The sequence below is a fragment of the Abramis brama genome (assembly GCF_963993115.1).
Source record: "Abramis brama genome assembly, chromosome: 3".
Taxonomy (NCBI): Eukaryota; Metazoa; Chordata; class Actinopteri; order Cypriniformes; family Leuciscidae; genus Abramis; species Abramis brama.
Genome location: NC_139965.1, coordinates 40,342,016 through 40,364,100, shown reverse-complemented (window position 1 = coordinate 40,364,100; position 22,085 = coordinate 40,342,016). Strand labels below are relative to the sequence as shown.

General features: G+C 39.2%; 1 protein-coding gene across 2 annotated transcripts in view; it reads right to left on the bottom strand.

The window, feature by feature from the left end:
* arap2 (ArfGAP with RhoGAP domain, ankyrin repeat and PH domain 2) overlaps nucleotides 1–22,085 on the bottom strand; it is a 106,600-nt gene that overhangs the window by 57,629 nt on the left and 26,886 nt on the right. For both annotated transcript variants that reach the window (XM_084108155.1, XM_084108156.1), the window contains exons 3-9: nucleotides 21,965–22,041; nucleotides 20,571–20,647; nucleotides 19,685–19,749; nucleotides 18,798–19,142; nucleotides 17,605–17,674; nucleotides 11,854–11,974; nucleotides 5,481–5,659 (exon numbers count right to left, since the gene is read on the bottom strand). In XM_084108155.1, coding sequence (XP_083964281.1) covers nucleotides 5,481–5,659; nucleotides 11,854–11,974; nucleotides 17,605–17,674; nucleotides 18,798–19,142; nucleotides 19,685–19,749; nucleotides 20,571–20,647; nucleotides 21,965–22,041 — 934 coding nt within the window. The remainder of the gene's footprint in view (nucleotides 1–5,480; nucleotides 5,660–11,853; nucleotides 11,975–17,604; nucleotides 17,675–18,797; nucleotides 19,143–19,684; nucleotides 19,750–20,570; nucleotides 20,648–21,964; nucleotides 22,042–22,085) is intronic.

The window sequence follows — 22,085 nt, the reverse complement described above, 5'->3', positions numbered from 1 at the left end:
AACTCGATTGGACTCACCAAATGTAGTCATTAATATGTGATTCCACAGCATTTAAAAGACACATTTTTACTCACAAAAATTATGCAAATTGATCATCAAAGGAAAAAAAAAATTCTTTTTTTTTGAAGTTTCATTCAAGATCCACCTGGCTAAAGAATCTGAGTGGGTTCAATAGGATGATTTTTTTCAAAGTAAAGGCCCGTCCACACCAAGAATGATAACTACATTAGTGTCCACAATAACTGCTGCTTTAAATTTTCAAGCTCTTTAAAGTTGATGGATTCCGATTGAGTGCCAATGTTTTAATGATTAATCAGCTGGAAAAAAAAAAACATTCTGAAAGTGATCACACTGACATCGTTAATGTGCATTTAAAACGTTATGGTTATAGTTCTCGTCCTTGGTGGCCTTAAGACTCTTAGATAAGAATCGAGAATTTCTGCAATATGTCTTATAGAAATGAATGAACTTCAGACTGCATCATGATTTGAGTCATCTTTGATGAGAGAGTCTACCACCTCTGTCAAATGTAATTAAAAGGAAAACTCCCTCAGAGAGACTCAAAAGTAGTGACACATGCCTTATCTAGTAATAGAGTCTGGTGTGAACAGGTGTGAGTAAAGTTAGAGAGAGAGAGAGAGAGAGAGAGAGAGAGAGAGAGAGAGAGAGAGAGAGAGAGAGAGAGAGAGAGAGAGAGAGAGAGAGAGAGAGAGAGAGAGAGAGAGAGAGAGAGAGAGAGAGAGAGAGAGAGAGAGACTGACACAACCACAGTGAGGTCATGACCAGAGAATGATATAACAAATGCTATTACAGTAAATGGACACATTACTCATAATACACTGCAAGGTCTTTCTTTTCTGTATACTTATTTTACACAAAAACTTATTTTGTCCACAACATAAAAACAGCCCCCAGTCTTTTATTTCAGAACCCTAAAGGGGGTCGCACACCGGACGCGCAGCTCAGCGCCACGCAGCGCCACGTCTTTTAAATTCAAACACATTATTCTCCATGAGAGTACACACACTGGCGGCGTCTGTCCGCGGCGCCCAACAATGGCTCAGGACTGTGTTCAAAATCCTGCCGCGCCACAGAGCGCCATTTACATAGTTTTATATTAAATTTACATTTATGTGTCTCAAATCGTAGTTAATGTATATACGGACTTCACCCTGTGCTGCAATATACATTTAGTTTTATATTTATTTACAGAAATCACAAAGTTGCTGATGTTATCGGATTTTCAGGTGAGAGTTGTCTAGACGTGGCGCGACGCAGCGCTGAGCTGCGCGTCCGGTGTGCGACCCCCTTAAGGCTCCATTATAAACCAAGTGAGATGCCTTGCTCATTGCCAAGTGCAGCTGCCATCACAATTTGGAAAGTTCTGCATAGACAGAAACTCTCACACAAACCATGCAGAAGATTTAACAGCTTCGCAGCTGATTGCAGAGAGTTTGGCATTTTAATAGTACATTTTGATTAGATTAAAATACTGAAAAAGTATTGATAAAATTGGTTAAGACATATTATATTTATTTTGTATGAGATATTTCATCTTTTTCTATGTTGGATAGATTTTTTTTCCACTGAGCTCATTGCAACAGGATTGCCTTTACTGTCAAGGACACATGTGATGAGGTCTTAAAATTTGGCCAAAAGAAGGTTTCTAAAAACTTTTCACAAATAGAGTGGATTGCATGTGGTTACAGGGGTTACATTGGGCAGAACACAGTTTTACCAACCTAGATTCAAAAAGAGAAAAAAAAAAAAGATTGACAGTTTGTTGGTCAATCCATTATGCGTGTATGTGCTCCAATTTTTCTTTGTTCCAGTACACGCATTCTGAATGTTGCATGGCCCTGGTTTAAAAACAGAATAACATTACGGAACAGGGTTCTTGAGATGTTATTGTCAAAGCTGAACTACTTTAAACTTGATACGGTGTATTAAAATTGCAGCACTTGTGTCGAGAGCTGAATAGTTAACACTCAAACAGCAAGACTCAATGTAATGACCAAATATAAAAATAATTTAAAAAAAACAGCTCAGACGGAGCATTGCCTATGTGAACAGCTTCTTAATCTTTTTAGTTTGTTAAAAAACTATTTTTTGCTCAGCTAGTAAAGACACCTCAGAGTTTATAGCAGAAATGATTTGATTACAGATATGTGTGAAATCAGTTGTCAAATTTCAACTTTCATCCATAGCACACTCTCCATTTCAGTAAAATTAAATTAGATTAAATGCAAATGACAGCGCCCTGACACTCCTACTGTCTTGTCATTGTGAGTGTGCAGGTCTGAGTTCGCTTGGGCCGTACGCTGTTTCATTCGCGTGATACGCTGTATGTGCTGAGCATGGTGTTTAGATCCCGACACTTCTGTTTCGGTTCAGTGTTGGGGTTCAGGCATTCATGCTCCATGTTTTGTCTCTTGTTGTGAGTGCACGATTTAGTGTTCGTTCATTCACTCACCACGCTTTCACCACGTGTGTTTTGTAGAGCGCATGCTTTATGTTTTCAGTGGCCAGGAGTTCTTGTGTTGTCTTGTTCTGTGTAGAATATGGCTTGTGTTTTTTATTGGTTGCATTTCATGTTGTCATGTTTAGTGTGGACACACAGTCGGTTTTGTGGGGCTTGTGATTGTGTTAACTGGTCATGTGCTCTTATTTTTGTCAAGTTTGGTGTGAGCACATGCCCTTGTCATGTTTGTTTCTATGTGCCATGTGCTCTCCTGTTTATTATCTTATGCTGCATTCACACCAACTCCTAAATGAATCTGCAGCGATCAGGTGGTACAGTGGTCATGTGGTACAAGTAGGAGCTCTCAGACAATTCCCATCTTACAAGCTGTAAGGTGTGTTGGAAATCGGCTGCGGCTAGATGTAACCGATCGGAGAGTTGCCGCGTGCAGGAGCTGAAAACGGAGACGTGAAGTCCGACACTTCCTGTTTCCTGTAGTGACGCTCGTGCTGCGTTTGCATACTTTACCACAGCTAAAGTGAAATAACTGCAATATTTGTCAAATACACAGACTTTTCAAAGACATTTTCATTCAATGCTTTATATACTGCTTAATACAGCATCTGTTTGTACAAGAATAAAGTTCAGCATAAGCCTATACTATCAATGAAGTGGGGTCTACGTTTTTTTATCAGTTTTATTTTGATAAACATGACACAATAACATTGCGACTACATGAAAAAAGATGTTTCTGTTATAAAAAACAAATTTGTGAGCTTTAGTAAAACTGAAGGTGTGAGAATAAATGGATTCAGCCAATCATGGAACAGCTGTGTCGTCATCAGAGCTCATCTCGAATCGCTCTTGCGGTACTTTGATGGCATACGACAGAGTCACGTGGCGTCAGCGCTGTCTCAAGTCGGACAAAATTTCTAACCGGCATGCACTGCTTCAAATCAGCCGCCGATCAGTCTATGCAGCGCTGCATGAAGTCGAACAAGCCTACCCATACGAGCTCTACGGGAACGCAAGTTGAAATCACGTAATTACGATATGGCATGAACGCACCTTTTACCCTGCCCTTTTAGTTACCTGATTATATTTGCCCCAACTGCTGTCTCTCATTAACCTCCTTAATTTATTCTTAATAATTCCTATTTATTCTCCTTGTGTTTTCAGTCCTATGCCAGTTCATGTCAAATGTATCTACTTTGTCCTGCCATACCTGACTTGTCGTGTCCAGCCCTGCCTTGCCCATTGCCAGTCTCTTTTTCCCCTACGGGGTAGTTTTTGTTTGTTTTGTTTTATTTAATAATAAGCCCATTGTTCCCTGCAACTGCTTTCTCGCCTCATCCCTTCCTGAAACCTGACAAAATGAATGCATCTCTAATAAACATATAATGACAAACCTTCTAAAACAAGCAAAACAGAAAATTGTAAACCCCTAAGCTAACATACTTTTCAACAAAACATATTTTTGGTTTCACTTTATTCTGATGGCCCCTTTAACACATTCTGTTAACTAAGTAACATTGCACCTACATGTCAATTAACTCTCATTAGAATGTTTGTAGAGTATTAGTAGACTGGTAGGGTTAGTGTTAGAATAAGTTGACGTACTTGAAATACTTACAGTCAGTATTGGGGGAGCATCACAATAAAGATTTAGCAGATTTTAAGCAGGCAGTCTACTAAAACTCTAATGAGAGTTAGTTGACTTGTTCTTAAAAAAAAAAGTTACTTACAGTTAACAGAATGTTCAAAAGGGACCATCAAAATAAAGTGTTACCATATTTTTAGATCACCGTATCATACAGTCTCATTGGGAGCTCAGGCTGAAATTCAAGAATTTCCTCAGACATCTTCTAATTGTCCTTTTAAACTTTAAACGTTAGCCATCAGAGACCCCGCAAAGTGCCATTCCAGCATCAATGTGCTTCGTATTTTTGTGTTCTTTGTTTTGGAGCAAATAGTTTAAGTAAGGAAATCAAAAATCGATGTAGCACTAAACTGTAGTGGCATCACGTGATTTGGGCTTGCCTGTTAGGTTGGCTTTCATTACCTTGGGAAAACATCATGGCCCGACCTCAGAGGAGAAAAGGGCAGCACACTTCATCCTCTCCAAGACGGGAATGGGGGAAAAAAACAGCGTCCTGGGCAGCTCGTTCATCTTGTTAAATTAAATACTCCACTTCACTGAACATGAACCGAGCTACCCACCACCGCACCTTTTTCCTCTCTCTCTATGTCTCCTTCTCTCCATCTTGATGCTCCTTTGTGTTTTCTTCATCCCTCAACAGTCACTGCTGTCTTCACCTCCCTCTGTTATCCCTCCATTCTTGTCTCTCTGCCCAGTTCCTCATTCATTCCCTTTCCCTCACTCCTTTACTTTTGCCCCATGCCATCTTTTCCTCCACTCCCTCCCGTTTATCTCACCACTTGTCGGAGTGGTTGCCACAGAGGGGATTTAATGCAAAAACAATACAATCAATTTCCATTTTCACTGCTCTCTTTCTCTTTCCCCCTTCCGCATGCTAAATCGCCTGACGAAAAACAATTTCCTTGCAGAATGAAGACAAAGATGTTTGCTCGTGCTAATAAGGAAAATAATGAAAGACAAACAGAGATGATAAAGTGTGTGTGCCGCCTATTCACACAGAATAACCTTCTCTGCTTAATCTCATTTAAAACTGAGACCAATTGGGTATAGATCACATACATTTGCATGCGAGGTGCCATGGCTTGCGTGTGCATTGTAATAACTACACTCTCAGCATATGGGCTCATTCACATAGGAAGGAGAACAAAACACACGTCCTACTACTTTTAAATTTGTGAAAGTTGCAGTTATTTTACTAAAATGACATAACAGTATCTAATTATATCACAAACAAAGGGGGAATAAGAAAAAATACGTAATACAGAGAGTATTACAGAGTAAATATAGAGTGATTGATGGATGGATGGATGGGATCCCCCCCCCAAAAAAAACTAACAAAAAAAAGATGTATAGATCTACCTGGTCTGTTTTACAGAGTCTGAAGCTGGTTCCCATGAGGCTGAGGTAGACTCTTCCTTTGAGGCCGCGCAGCTCGACGTAGCCACTCCTGTTTGTGTTATTTTTGCGAGGCTGACGGGAAATGGAGGACTGGGAGCTCACTGCAGACTGGAGAACCTCTAGCCAATCCTGACGTTCTCCTTAGAGGGAAGACAGAAGATGGAGGGAGGTAAGAAGTGGTGAGCGTAACTGTGGAGGAACGCTGCATTCTGTTTGATGTATGTTGGTGAACGCGCAGGTATGCATGCGTGCTGTGCCACGGGAATAAAAGGGAAGGAAAAAGTGTCTAATATTATTGTTATACTTTATAAACTTTTAAATCTGCAAACAAAGCAGGTATGCAAAAGCCCCTGTGTCTCATTGTATTGCGTCTGCCTCTGTGTTTGTGTGTGTGCTTGTGAGATGGGGGAAGGAAGCCTGAGAGGGTTCTCTTGTGCTGTTTAAATAGGGCTACAGGGGCTTGCACAAATTCGTTGCAAGCACACACACTAGCCAAAAAACATTAACAGCTGGATACTCTTATCCTCTGCAGGTCTACAGCACCTGCCACATCCAGAGAGAGAGAGAGAGAGAGAGAGAGAGAGAGAGAGAGAGAGAGAGAGAGAGGAGTGTGTGAGTAAGGGGAGAGAGAGAGCAGGATCTCATTTCAATAAAGGTGAGTGTTTCTGCATACAGTGTCTTTCAGACAAAACTAAAATTTTGCTTGTAGTCAGCAAAAGAGTTTTAGGCGCAATGTAAGTGCATCAGATACAGTGAGGAAAATAAGTATTTGAACACCCTGCTATTTTGCAAGTTCTCCCACTTAGAAATCATGGAGGGGTCTGAAATTGTCATTGTAGGTGCATGTCCACTGTGAGAGACATAATCTAAAAAAAAAAATCCTGAAATCACAATGTATGATTTTTTAACTATTTATTTGTATGATACAGCTGCAAATAAGTATTTGAACACCTGAGAAAATCAATGTTAATATTTGGTACAGTAGCCTTTGTTTGCAATTACAGAGGTCAAACGTTTCCTGTAGTTTTTCACCAGGTTTGCACACACTGCAGGAGGGATTTTGGCCCACTCCTCCACACAGATCTTCTCTAGATCAGTCAGGTTTCTGGGCTGTTGCTGAGAAACACGGAGTTTGAGCTCCCTCCAAAGATTCTCTATTGGGTTTAGGTCTGGAGACTGGCTAGGCCACGCCAGAACCTTGATATGCTTCTTACAGAGCCACTCCTTGGTTATCCTGGCTGTGTGCTTCGAGTCATTGTCATGTTGGAAGACCCAGCCTCGACCCATCTTCAATGCTCTAACTGAGGGAAGGAGGTTGTTCCCCAAAATCTCGCAATACATGGCCCCGGTCATCCTCTCCTTAATACAGTGCAGTCGCCCTGTCCCATGTGCAGAAAAACACCCCCAAAGCATGATGCTACCGCCCCCATGCTTCACAGTGGGGATGGTGTTCTTGGGATGGTACTCATCATTCTTCTTCCTCCAAACACGTTTAGTGGAATTATGACCAAAAAGTTCTATTTTGGTCTCATCTGACCACATGACTTTCTCCCATGACTCCTCTGGATCATCCAAATGGTCATTGGCAAACTTAAGACGGGCCTTGACATGTGCTGGTTTAAGCAGGGGAACCTTACGTGCCATGCATGATTTCAAACCATGACGTCTTAGTGTATTACCAACAGTAACCTTGGAAACGGTGGTCCCAGCTCTTTTCAGGTCATTGACCAGCTCCTCCCGTGTAGTTCTGGGCTGATTTCTCACCTTTCTTAGGATCATTGAGACCCCACGAGGTGAGATCTTGCATGGAGCCCCAGTCCGAGGGAGACTGACAGTCATGTTTAGCTTCTTCCATTTTCTAATGATTGCTCCAACAGTGGACCTTTTTTCACCAAGCTGCTTGGCAATTTCCCCGTAGCCCTTTCCAGCCTTCTGGAGGTGTACAATTTTGTCTCTAGTGTCTTTGGACAGCTCTTTGGTCTTGGCCATGTTAGTAGTTGGATTCTTACTGATTGTATGGGGTGGACAGGTGTCTTTATGCAGCTAACGACCTCAAACAGGTGCATCTAATTTAGGATAATAAATGGAGTGGAGGTGGACATTTTAAAGGCAGACTAACAGGTCTTTGAGGGTCAGAATTCTAACTGATAGACAGGTGTTAAAATACTTATTTGCAGCTGTATTATACAAATAAATAGTTAAATCATACATTGTGATTTCTGGATTTTTTTTTTTTGATTATGTCTCTCACAGTGGACATGCACCTACGATGACAATTTCAGACCCCTCCATGATTTCTAAGTGGGAGAACTTGCAAAATATCAGGGTGTTCAAATACTTATTTTCCTCACTGTATATAACCATATTTGACTACTTAACTTAAGTTCAGTTCTATTTTATGATTATGAAAACAAATGTTTGATTCAGTATTGACACTCATATGTGCATATGTATAAACTAAAGCCACCTGAGAGAGGTACATTTTGGCAATATTGCTCTTTGCTTGCCTCGCTCACACATCTCATTATGTTTTCCTCACATTGCACAAGAAAAGGAAGACTGGAATACAAACCTGTAATAATGAAAAAAAGTAACAGCTTTCCCCACACTTTATGGACTGACATGTGTAAAGTATTTTTTGCCAGACTGCTGTCAGGGAGTTTTATTCATAGGTGATAATTAAATAACACCAAAGAGTGCAGATAACTTTACTTTTGTTAAACATTACACCTGGGTTTGATTTATGAATATGATTTAATCCATTACAAACATTTTCTCCATTTATTGATAAACATCAGCTATAAGGCTGTGTGTGTGTGTATCAAGGTCAAAGTTTGGCTGGTTAGCATGGTCCCAACATGGGGTCAGTAAGAAGTTAATACTTTTATTCAGAAAGGATGCATTAAATTGATTAAAATTGACTGTAAAGACATTTATAATTTTATATTCATAAAATGTATTTATTTATTCTACATGACCATATTCTACATCCCTTAATCCTACCCAATACATAAACTTAACTATCTTACTAACTATTATTAAGAAGTAATTAGGAGTTTATTGAGGCAAAAGTCATAGTTAAAAGTTAGTTAATAGTGAGAATCGGACCCTAATCTAAAGCGTGACCGAAATCGTTTAAGCCTTTTTTCCACAGTTGGGCCAAACCGTTCTCGTTGCTTAACTGTTCCATTCAGTGCTGATCCGGCCCAGCAGGTACGGATATGATTTAATTTTCCAATGTGGAGCTGATAACAGAGCTCTTTGGAATGTAATACAAATGCGTCAATCATTGCCTTGGCAATGCAAGATTTTACAGATGGAATAAGATGTAAATAGCAACTGCATTATGGAGGATTATCAGATTTTTCTGTTAATTTTATTATTAACGTGTGTTTATTCGCTCAAATAGCGCTCTGCCAGCCACAGAGAAACTGGTAGCCAGGCAACAGACAAGTGACCAATCCTGAGTTGCGACGTCACTACACGCATCCTACTGGCACGGTTCAGCACGGCTGGTTAGAGAATTCCGGGCCGCGAGCGGCCGAACCAAGCTCAAGTGGAAATATAACAAACCGTTCCTTACCGTTATAAGAACTGTTCGGCCCAACGGTGGAAAAGCAGATTTGGTTTCAGGTAACTGGATAAAAACAACTTGACAGGAGAACTGAAAACCCACGTGTTGCCATGAGAAAAGATTGCAGATTATATAGACTTTCTTAATAAAACAAACTGTTTCATTTTACAGCCCCAGTTATCACTGAGAGTGACCATGGCTTCAATAAAACCTCACAGAAAGTTACAAACTGCACTTTGTGGTTACCTATAAAGTCTGAAACCTCGGAAATTGGTGGCTGTGAAAGATATTCTTTCCCTTTCTCCATGAAAACATTGTTATTCACAAAATATTACACTCTCTCTGAAAAAAGAGACCTGCACAGTTGAAGACTGCCCCAGAAAGAGTGGATGTCATGAATGTTTTCACACACTCTTGTGCATCTAAATGATTCCCAATGTGCTGCTCGATCTCTAACACTAATTCTCATTCTTATCTTTTGTGCTCATCCCATGACCACCCACTTCCAGCTCTTTCATTCACTCACTCATTCTCTCTCTCCTCCTCTCTTGTGTTTATCTTAAGATTGATGACTCTTTCAGACTGCTATAAAGCTGTTTAAAGATGCATGAGCAGATCGGACCAGTGCTCTCTCTCTCTGTCTCTGAATTCTTCTTATGGTGGAAAGTACAGTTAAATGCATGCCTAAACTGACTTCCCTCAGAGTAATTCACTTACTATGGGTCAAAGGTCATTTCACAAGAGCTGGGTAGAATGGAGGTACTGAGGAGATCATTCTTTGTTGATATTCTAGGACACTATGGCACACAGCAGTGCTATTAGCCACAGATCTACCACAGCAATTGTGATGCGGAAAGCAAAAGGCCATGTCAATAACATGGTAATTGATTGGCTCATGGTGAACCCCTCACCCTTGCACTGTTGCTTTTACTGCAAGGTTTCTGAAATGTTAAATAATCTCACCAGTCTGAATGGCCTTGAGAAAGTCAAGTTGCTTCATTTACAAATAATGACAAATCAAATGCATCATGCTTAGGTTTACAGATATTCAGTGACATACATATTTAAGTGTAGTTTAAGAGGTCAACTACATTCTGAGGCCTCTGCAGGAGAAAATTCCTTTGAAGAGGCAATATGTACAAAGTAATTATGTTTTTGGGGTATAGAACAGGTTTTCATTCCTGAATGTTACAAAAACACATTATTTTTCACATAATCTGTAAGAAACGCTCTGTTTAGTTCCGGTCTCAATGAAGCCCCTTCTTCCGAAAACTCGCAGCGCACGTGCAGAGAGAGGTGCATTTCAGACAGTGCTCAAACACCGAATTGATTCCTCTTTCGCGTTTCCTTGCCCTTGAAAGGACACAAACACAAAATTATGTCAAAATACCTGTCTCGGCAAGTATTCTCTCGTTTATGTCATAAGTGAAACGGAATTGAGAAAGAAACGGATGTTTGTCAGTTTTTTCGGTCCGTGCAGTCGGTCTTAAGCCCGGGACACACCAAACTGATGCCAAAGAACTAGCGCTGATGAAAGCCGACTGTGTTATCGCCTCGTATTGCCTGCATCAGGGGGAAAAGCTGCACTTGAACACACCGAGAGAACTACTGTCGACTGTCAGCTAGAATGCGTGTTCTGCGCCTGCGTGTAAATGAGACAACTGTCTATTTCTGAAGATATATTCATCTATATTCGTCCTTCAAAAAGGGAAACCGACGCTGCAGGCTGCAGATACACAAATAGGGTGACCAGACGTCCCGAAAAATTTGGGTCAGTCCCGAAATCTAAGCTGTTGTCCCGAATCCGGCCCTAATTGTCCTGAAAATTATACTAAAGCAAAATCTTGTGTAGTTATTGTCTGATAAAACATTAAAAACTGTCCGTGGAGGTTGAGTCGTCCTGCAGCCAGCCCCCGCCGGCTGCTCATTGGCTGCAGCATCTTTTTGTTTCTTTTTTTGAAGTTCTACAAAGATACCATATAGGCGCGAATGAGCACAAGTTGCAGCAGCCGCGAGGACAGTGAATGTGCAGGCAGCCAGTCGTAAAGGAGTGATTAATTGGTCGTAGCACTGTGTGCAAAAAAATACTTAATCTCGTTCACTAAGCTGAACAGCCAATCAGAGTTCCTTCCTTCACCGACGGACCGACGCCGATTCACTATGTCGAATTGGCAGAAAAAAAGCAGACAAGGACCAATTTCTGCCGACGGTGCGGAACACACCGAGAAAACTAAGTCGGCCGACGCTCTAAAACGGCCGAATTAAAAAAATATATTTTTTAATTTGCTGATCCAAAAAATTATCCGACCCATGGCTCAAAAACCGTAAATGATCCGTACCGTGATTTTTGTGATCCGTTCCACCACTACTTCAAGCGTGTTTTGGAAATGTCACGTCCATTACCATAACCGCATATTTTAACACACGACTAACACAGCGCAACCAGGCCTCGTCTGGTTACTAAGAAAATATCACATAAAATATGCAGGCAATGGTGTGGCAACAATATGCACCACCAGGGTGTTTACTGTACATATTAAATCTAAAGCTATCATCATTGTCTCGGTTGTTTCAGCTTCTCAAGTCTGGCTTCTCTCTCTCTATCTCTCTCTCTCTCTCATTGGGTGTGCTGTGAAATATCTCCTCAGAGCATCTTATCTTATAGCAGAGATGATAAAAGATAGAGAGTGGAAGTGAATTGGTTTAAAAAGGATTAGTGAAAGGGGGTCGAAACGTGAGATAGACAAAAAAGAGGCTCACCTTCTTTCTCTGCCCGAAACACAAAGGTTCTTACAGAGGTGACCACCTCAAACTTATTTTCACCCAGAGCGCGAACTTGTTTAACTGCTGAAATAGGTATCAGGCCCTTCGAGTACATCTCCTGCAAAGAATGAGGGAGACAGAAAAATTATTCAAAGCACAAAGTGCGTATGGACAAATAAACTACCAGTCAAATAATTAGACACACTTGACTGAATTTTTGTCTCTCACAATCTTAAAAACCTATGTAATGGATTATCAAACAAATGAAAACAAAAACCAAACCAAAATAAACAAAAACAAACCGCAAAAACAAAAACCCTGAAACAAACCAAAAATGAAACAAAACAAAACAAAAAACATGTTTGGATGCACTGGATCGAATAGTGAAGGAAAACCCTTCTGCTTAAAGAACATTTCATAAGTCACCTCATGAATTTGGTTGGTGTACATATACAGTATTCCAATACCTCATTTTTTTGTTATTAAATAATTGATGAGTTCACTAATATTCTAAAATGCAATGCAAATGAATAATACTAATAATGAATGAGAACCATCATGTCTCAACACTTTTGGCTGGCAGTGTACGAACATTGCAACATCACTTTCATACATCATTTCCAACAGAAAGCTCAATCCAGCCATAATACATCTGCTTTCTGTAATAAAAAGAAATAAATGAAAAAACAAAAGATGGATTGAGTCAAGCACACACTCACACACTCAAGCAGGCCTGATTCCTAATACCAGTCCCCAGCTAACAGGCTTGGCACTCCAGTATTTATAGTCTGATGTTTTGTGGGAAGAGATGAGGGAAACAGAGCTAGTTGTTTAGAGAAAGGAGTGTTTGGTCTCTCTGTGTGCTTCAAACCAACATAAGCCTCCAAAGCAGCAATAGAGCTCTGTGAGACCTCCTTTAGTCTACAGAACTCATACACAGCACTCCAGCCGCTCTAAAACAGCAGACTATGATGGATAGAAAAGGGCAAATGCTGTGGAGAACTGAAAATGAAGTGAGAGAATGAGAGGGAGACGAGCCATTTCAAAACCCAGTGAGCTGCCTACGCAAGGAGCATTTTAGGCAACATGGGTGACAAGTCTGTTCTAAAAGGTAGACATCTTCATTGAGCGAACTTGTTTTAGCCGAATACTAATGTAGCGTTGCATAGATCTTTATGTGAAGGTGGCAATCCCAGTATGCACTGTGATGAGCTCAGCGGAAAAAAAATTAAGTCAAGGTACGCTCACTACCGTTCAGATATCTGGGTTTGGTAAAAATGTTTTAATGTTTTTGAAAGAAGTCTCTTTATGCTCACCAAGGCTGCATTTATTGGATGAAAAATATAGTAACAGTTATATTGTGAAATTATTTCACAATTATTCTATTTTAATATATTTTAAAATGCAATTTATTCTTGTGTTGGCAAAGCTGAATTTTCAGCATCATTACTCCAGTCTTCAGTGACTTCATACTAATAAGCTGATTTGCTGCACATTTATTATTATTATCAATGTTAAAAACAGTTATCCAGCTTAATATTTATGTGGAAATTGTGATATATTTCGGAATTATTTTATGAATAGAAAGTGTAAAAGAACAGCATTTATTTAAAATTGTGTTGTTTTTTTAAATGTCTTTACTGTCTTTTGATCAAATTAATGCATGCTCGCTGAATAAAAGTATTAATTTCTTAAAATAATCGTAATGACCCCAAACTTTTAAACGGTACTATATACAATATAAAATAATACTATAAATATATTATTCATTAAATACTGAGAAGTATAAATAATATTTTTCTAAAGTGTAATTGATTCAAAAATAATGATAAAACATTTTTAGCAGAATTTGAGTGTACTATGAACATTTATGATTAAGTGTAATGTTGTTCGCCCTTATTGAAATCAGTTTAGTCGAGTTGCTGCCAACAGTGTGTCGGTTGTTCCAAAACATTTGCGTATGAAGGTTTAATTTCAGTTAGAATGCTTCAGAAGATTGCTGCCTATGTAGACTGTAGGAAGAAGTGTAGTTCACTGTGTTTAGGAACAGACAGAGAAAAAAGGCAAGAGAAGAGAATGAGACGGGGAAAAATGAAAGATTCATTTGTCCATTTCAGTTGACTGTTAATTATTATGATGACCTTGCACTATTTCTAGAACTTGTCCATCTAGAAATAGAAGAGAAGATTTAGTGAGGGACCCCCTCCTCGGCTAGCGCAAATGGAAGAGGTAATGCCAAAGAAAGACAGGAAGAGAACGAATGAGGGAGAGAAAGCGGAAAAAAACAGAGAGGATGAGAAAGAGAGAGGGATATGATAGCTTGGGGATTGCTTGATAGAGAGAGAATGAGTGAAGAACCAAGGGATCAAGGAAGAGAAGCTCACAAAGCAGAGGGAGCGTGAGATTGCGAGCGAGAAAGAGAGCGAAAGTAGGGGTCAGAGAGAGCGCCATCTTCTCAAATTAAGGCAGCATGTTAACAACGATGGGCGCAGCTAACCCTAATTATGGTAGGGGGCAGCCATCACCCCTCTCCGGGATCTCGCTTCCTCACTCGCTCTTTCTTTCCAATTTTGCATCCTTCCCTCCGCAGCCGTGTTATGGCCGTGAACTCCCTGGCATTTTAATGAGACTTCCTCTGTCTAAAATCTGGACAGCAGCGGAAGAGAGTAAAGGGGGATAAAAGTGAAGAGGTGTGCATGTTTATAGGAAGCTAAGTGGCAATAATGAGGCGCTCTCTAAGCTGGCATTAATTATTCATAATTACAATTTTCAGGGTCGGAATGATGAAGGGGGCTTAAAGAGTACATGTGCAAATGCAAGCGCATCCATTAAGAGTTTAGAGATGGTTTAAGTAGGTGTGTGCTTAAACAAAAACATATAACAAAGACGTATGACGCACAAAAAAGTTTATAGCAGCAGAATGTACTCGTATTGTTTGTGCACATCTGTGATGGCATGTCATGCTCACAGCAGGTTGCTATACATGCACTTTGATCAAGAACATATACATCTGAATATGCAATAGAGTTGAAGAGGCTGACTGATGAAGTCTGCATTTGATCAGAGACCCAGAGAGTGCTGTGATGCCATTAGCTTTTGTTTTCACTGGGTTAGTTCTGCAGTGGAGCCATGGGGACACCACCTGGTAGAGGAGCGCTACTGCAAGTGAGTAAAGTGTGTAAGCTGACTTAAATATATTATGTGGAGTAAAAATCAATAAAATGCATTTGCATTTTTTTTTTTGGCATTGTCCAACACCAGCCAGAAACACACAGCTGAATGTAGTATTCTAAAAGATCTGCTGTCATACACTATGTGACAAAAATGTTGAATAATTCAGTTTTTTATTCATGTGTCTGAAAGAAGTCTCTCGTGCACACAAAGGTTGCATTTATTTGATTAAAAATACAATAAAAAGAGTAATATTGTAAAATATTATTGAAATTTAAAATAACCGTTTTCTAATATATTCTAAAATAGAATTTATTCCTGCTATGGCAAAGCTGAATTTTCAGCAGTCATTACTCCAGTCTTTGGTGTCACAGGATCCTTCGGAGATCATTAAATTATGATTTGATGCTCAAATATTATCGATTATTACTGGTCCTCAAGTTTTTGCTGCTTTTTTGTGGAATTAATTTTTCAGGATTCTTTGATGGATAGAAATGGATGTCCATGCAGAATACAAGTATCTATTTCTCTTTTAGAAAATGTTTTTACTTACTCCAGACTTTTAAATGGTAGTGTATCATGGTTTCCACAAAAAATATTAAGCCGCAAAAAAACGTTTTTAACATTTTATGGAGCAAATCAGCATAATGGAATCACGTGACACTGAAGACTGAAGTAATGGCTGCTGAAAATTCTGCTTTACCATCACATGAATAAATTAGAATTTAAAAAATATTAAACCAAAAATTGCAATAGCATTTTACAACATTGCTGTTTTTACTGTGTATTTGATCAAATGCAGCTTTGGTAAGCATAAGAGACTTCTTTCAAAAACGTTTTAAAAAAAACACGCAGACATACATATACATTTTCATCTTTGAAAAAAAAAAAAAATCTTATTCCAAACTTTTGACCAGTAGTGTAGTTGCAGGTCATGGGAAGCTCACATCTGCCCTAAACTGGATGACTACAACCATCAAAAAGAAAGGGCGGGTGGTGAGAAAGCTTTCCACTGGCACTCCCAGAGGACTTTTGAGCTTTTCTGGATTTTCTACACAGTTGTACTCAACCCAAACATCTCCACACACCCTGCCTACTGACAGGTGACACTCTAAACCTCTTTCACTCACACATAAATTCCAAAACTCTGTGAAAGTGTTACTTGGATCCCCTGACGTTGCAGACCTGGTCGCAAGGTTGACGAAACATCAGGTAAGTTTGAGGGGAGACCATGCTGCTCCGTCCCCAAGGGTCCTACAGGAAACCAGTGGGAGTGTGGTGCTTGCCTCTCTCCCACGCTTAAGGAGGTCTCTGATTGATGACATTATGTGATGTCAAGAAGTGAGCAGTGATTGAGATTAACCATTTCAATCAGAGAAGAGAGACTAAGGAGAGAATGTGTCCGCTGAGGACAATCAGTTGGAGGACAATTTCTTTGAAACTTTACGTAGTTTTCTTGATTAGTAATGCTTTTTAAGACAAATTGTCACTTTTCCTCAATTATTATTACATAGAAGGAAGCAAGTAAGCAACCATATACATCATCCAAACATAAACGCACTAAAAAACGCTCAGAGGGCCAACTTATCCATGCCCTGGAAACCACTTGCAACACTATAGAATAGCCTCATGGCTGCAGGTTTTGTTTTGCCATCACTCACCCTATTCTAGTTAAGACTGCAAAAGGCATCATACATATATATATATATATATATGGACTCAAAATGGTAAATATTTGCACTACATCAGCCTATATATTCATTATGTTTTACTTATCCTATTAGGGATGTTTTAATTATTTAATTTAAATAAATCTGTCATGAAAACAAGTTATGAAAACCACTGTGTCAATTATATTTCAACAACAAATTGGATTAGAAACAATTTTATAATTAGATTTAGACGTTAATGTAAAAACTGCCTTATGTCACGTGCAATTTACATGTTTGCATCCACGGCGGCTCCACTTCGCAACCTACAGGACTTGAAGGATCTGCTGCTAACGTCTCAATGCCAGACACCACAGGACTCCTTCAGGAGTAACATGCCTTTGCAGGTCAGCATTGTTTCGGCAGCACAAGGAGGACCAACAGCATATTAGGCAGGTTTTCATAATGTTTTGGCTCATCGGTGTATATCCTATAAAATGTGTGTGTGGCTGATGATCCTCTTTAGATTAGGCTTAAAGGACTAAAGGAAAGACAAGAGCATGATACACCCAAAGCACCCTCCTCCATTTCTATTAAAGTGTCCTCTACACCCACTGTTTCACACTGATGATATCACCTCGTTCCTGCATTCAGTGCCTTTGCTGTCCTACTGTGATAATACTACCTATATCCGCAAAAAGAATGAGTGACAGTCGACAGCAATGGAGAATCATTTTAGTTTTATCCCACTGAAAGTGGAAATTAAGAAAGGGATTTGCAGCAGTTTGGACATTCTGAGATCCTTTAAACTGACATGCTGAGTCTTCCAGACTTGTCATAGCACAGCGCTCCCCACTCAAACTGAAACAAGAACATGACATGGCAGAGCCCTGGTGTGTGTGTGAGAATTAGTGAACATTGGTGTCACCTTATCGCTGTTGTAGTAAGTGAGATTTCCTCCTTCAAGCTTCACCCATCTTCTCTGAAAGACGCGATTCCTACAAGTACAAAATGAAGTGTCATGTTGACAAAAGTCAAAACTAATGTGATGGGTGATTCACAACATTAGTCATGATACAAGATTAGAATTACTATCAGTGAGGGTTTATTAGGGCCAAATCAATAATTTTGCCCAGTTTGACCACTCAACTAGCATTGTGGTGTGTCAACTAGTGGTCGATTGAAGAGGAAGCGAAAACCCCTAAACAGGAAGGCTGTTTTTAACAGTGGGTTTAACGTGTGTTAAAACTAATACCAAAATAAAGTGTGAAATATGTAGTAGCTTTAGCCCTGTCTTTGGTAAAGCGTTGTACACTTGTTTTCAAAAAAAATTTGCTGTTTGTGGAGTTAGTCAGATTTTTTTATGCTTTTGAAAGACTTCTTCAGCTGTATTTATTTAAATCAAAAATACAGTAAAAAGAGCATAATTTTCAGCATCATTACTCCAGTCATCAGTCACATGATCCTTCAGAATTGACAGTTATTTGACAATTTCTAATAATGTAAAAGTTATACATACTGTTGATTTTGAATTTAAAGCATCTGTGCTGAATAAAATCATTAATTAATTTATATTTATATATATATATATATATATATATATATATATATATATATATATTAAATTCTGACTATTCCCAAACTTTTGTACAAGGAGGTGGTCTTGGTCTTGTAACATTCAAATGGAAAAGAGTTCAACTGAAACAGAAACTGCTGCTCAATGAGATCATGTATATATTCATGTATTTAATATATAGTGGGTTTAAAACAGCTTCAGAACATTGCAGAACATTGGGCACTTCACAGTCAGCTCACAGCGGTGTAGACTACAGCTTCCCGTTGTTGTGCAGCTTTAGAGGACTTGAAATGCATGAGTCTTTTATGGTCATATGGTCTCTATGCACTGTATGGCAAAAAGCTGCGTGAAGTGCATATTTTGTGCACCACAGAAGAAAAAACACCATATGGAGTTAGAACGAAACTTGTATGCGATTATTCCTTAACACTGATACTTTGACATGTGTTTTAGTACTCGACTGACAGCATTCTCAAGAACAATCCTAAAAGAAAAGTTTAAACAAAGAGTGCAAAGCATCAAACAGAGGCCTGTATGGTCCTTACCCTTGAGGGGAGAGTTTGTCCAGCCAGCCTGCTTTGGCGGCAGAGTTACGGGTCCCATAGAAGCAGGCGTAGGGAGAAATGGAAACTTCTATTTGAGGGGGTAGGTCATCCAGTGCCATACTGTATATGTCATTCACAACTGTTTGTGTCTGGGCCACAGATGACGGTCCAGTGCTCAACAGAAGAGCCGGAGGTGTAGGATGATTAGAAGAGCTTTCATTAGCCAATCGCTGACTAAGTGTGGACGCTTGGACAAAGGAGTAACCATCATCATTATCAACATGTTGCTTGGAAAGGTCTTGCTTGTTATTGTGTGCTTTTTCTTTGGTTCGTGTCTGCTTTTTTCTAAAAAAATAAATAAGAATGAGAATACATTTGTTAAGTTGATATAAGAACAAAGCTAAATAATAACAAGAAGACTTTTCATTCATTGCTTTTGTTTTAAATGATGACCATATTTAGATATTTAGATACCATATTTAGTCCATACAATAGAAGTCAATGGTAACCAAAACTGTTTGGTTAACAATCTTCTTCCAAACATACAAGTTTGGAACAACATGAAGGTGAGTGAATTTTCATTAATGGGTGAACTATCCCTTTAAGAATAGATAGTTTTGATGAGGATATGCAAGGAATAATTTATAATTAATTAATTACTGAAAATGCATTTACACCCAAAGTAAATTAAAAGTAAGTTGGCCATTACACCTGCTACAAACCGGCATTTACAGTACCACAGTAGTGCGTTTGGAAAATCTACAAACTGTGTGTTAAAATCACAGAAACCAGCAAGAATCTGAGGACTTCACATAAAAGTTTATTATTTTAGAATTAGGTTGTTAAAGTCCAAGCTAAATGACACTGAAGTTCACCACATTGTTTACCTCAACGTCTGCTCTTCCAGGTTCTCTTTTACTCCTTGATTGGACATTACATCCTTGCCCAAATCCTGAAAAACAAACACAAGCAAGATGAAACTCTATAATACACTTCTAGACACTTCTATGAACTAGAAGTAAAAGCAACCCTATTTTCGAAATTATGTTTTAAAACACCATTCACCCTTTTTATGCATGTCTTGGGGCATGCCCAGACCGGTAGACCAAATTAGAGACTTAAATTGTTACGTTGTGTTTTCTCCATTGTTTGTTTAGCTTTCACAGGGAAACATTTTGAAGCATATCAAAATGTTACATATATATAAAATGTATCAGTAAGAGTGGGAAAATGCACCCGTTTCGTAGAGCGGTGACATTTTAAGATGAAGAGGTGCTTTTCGGTTTTCAACTGCAATAAGTTATGTGCTCTCAAATAGAATTAGACAATGCTACTTTTAACCTAACATTTCCCATTATGAATGATACAGTTTGGTTGCTTGGTCCTTTAGGTCGGATTGCTTTATCATCACAACCAAACCAATCAAGAGTTTGTTTTCAATCAGGCCGAGACCAGACCATTCAGTTGAAATCAGACTGATTATTTCGATGTGAATCCGAGAGTGGCTGCCATAATTTACATATGCCTAAACAAACAACTAAAGTAGAAAACGCACCAGGTTTTGAAAACAAATTCTCCAAAATAGCCAGGTGTGAAGACAGCGTTACTGAAACTAACTGAGGTGTTAAGAATAGGAATATGCTCTACATGTGAGCTCATTAGATCATGTGATTTTACCACTGATCATTCATTTTGTTTGTGATAAAATGCATGATCATGTCATTCATTTTATCACAAAATATTCCAGGGCAGGTATTTTTTGTATTCACTTACCAGTTCATTTTCTGCTGAATTGTACAGAAAAAGCTCTCCATATGGGGCAATGGGGGACAAGGTCCTTATAACAGATGCTGTAATTAACACAACAGGATAGAGTCATTATTTCAAAACAGGTTGTAGTTTTGGTGGTATGAGTCTGTGAGGAGGGCAAAGGTGAAAGAGTAAGATCATGAAAAAACGAGGCATGAGAAAGAAAAGAACAAGCATAAAATGAGATCCCACACATTGTCCTTTAGTGCAGCCAGCTTAGAAAATGTACCAAAGCGGGAGCAGCTTGGGTGACTGGTTGTCAAGGTGACAAATGACCACCATATCTCTGCGGAGACAGTAAGGGGGCAGCATGAATTCCAGACTGTTCCCTCCGGACGGACACACACATAGATATATAGCTAATAGACAGGGCCCCCCGCAAGATAAGACCCTACTGTAGGGTGTTTGATCTAGACGCCGCTATGTTATCTATGATAGAACTGTACTGTATTGTATCACATCTTAACCCAGTAGCTGAGGTGTCATTTCAGATCAGTCTCATCGTTTATCATTATCAAGAGTTGACCTTCTAACTACAGATGATACGCTCGCTCTCTTTTCCTCCCTCTCTGCCCTGTTTTATCGGTCTTCTACAAGAACCTGTTTCAGGAAAATTGTGTAAATTGCTCACAGAGCATTTTGTAATTGAACGTGGGATAGCACAGTCCTTTTTTGCCCCCATCTATGCTGTCATCCTTAATTTGAAGGTGCCAAAATATTCTAAAACCACTGATTCAACCTTGGTTTCTAATTCTTCTCTGCTGCAAACTAATTCCCTTGTTCCCAGTCTACACTTTTTAGTTTGAGTACTTTAAACTTTTCCTCTAAAACTTCATCTACCTTTCCATTACATTTTAGTCTCCAGAGAGTAAGAACAGAATTAAGTTGTAGATGTTGTAGATATACAGGCATTATTATACTACTTTTACACCCAAGTATGGTTTCTGACTTCAGTTTAACTTCCAATTCTCGACTACACACACAGAGTCTCCGGCAAACAATTTCGTAAACTATTCCTTTAGGACACTAAAAGTACCTTTCCTGCTGCAATTACAAACACTGTGACATGTTCAGAATGAGGACCCAATGGAACATTTCAAAGCCAAAGGTGGTTTCAAAGGCACACACAAAAGCAAGTTTATGTAGGTTTGGCAAACTAGGCTTCTCCACATACATGCATACGAGGATAAGAGCAAATTCCACTGAGAGACTGCAGTACTGGCTTTGTCTCTTTCCCAGTGCATATTTGAAATCCCATTTATTTTAACAGGTAAAAAAATGGCTTAATGACTTAATCATGAATCAGAACAAAAGATATAAACCACTAAAATAATGGAATAAAGTGAAGCATGGTGTACCTTCTTGACTGCTTGTGGGGCAGACGGGTCCTTCAGACCTTGTGAGATGGTCAGTGTTGTTGTGTGCTGCCTCATTCCTGCACACACATTTGTGAGGATAAACATGTGAATGTTTTTTGAA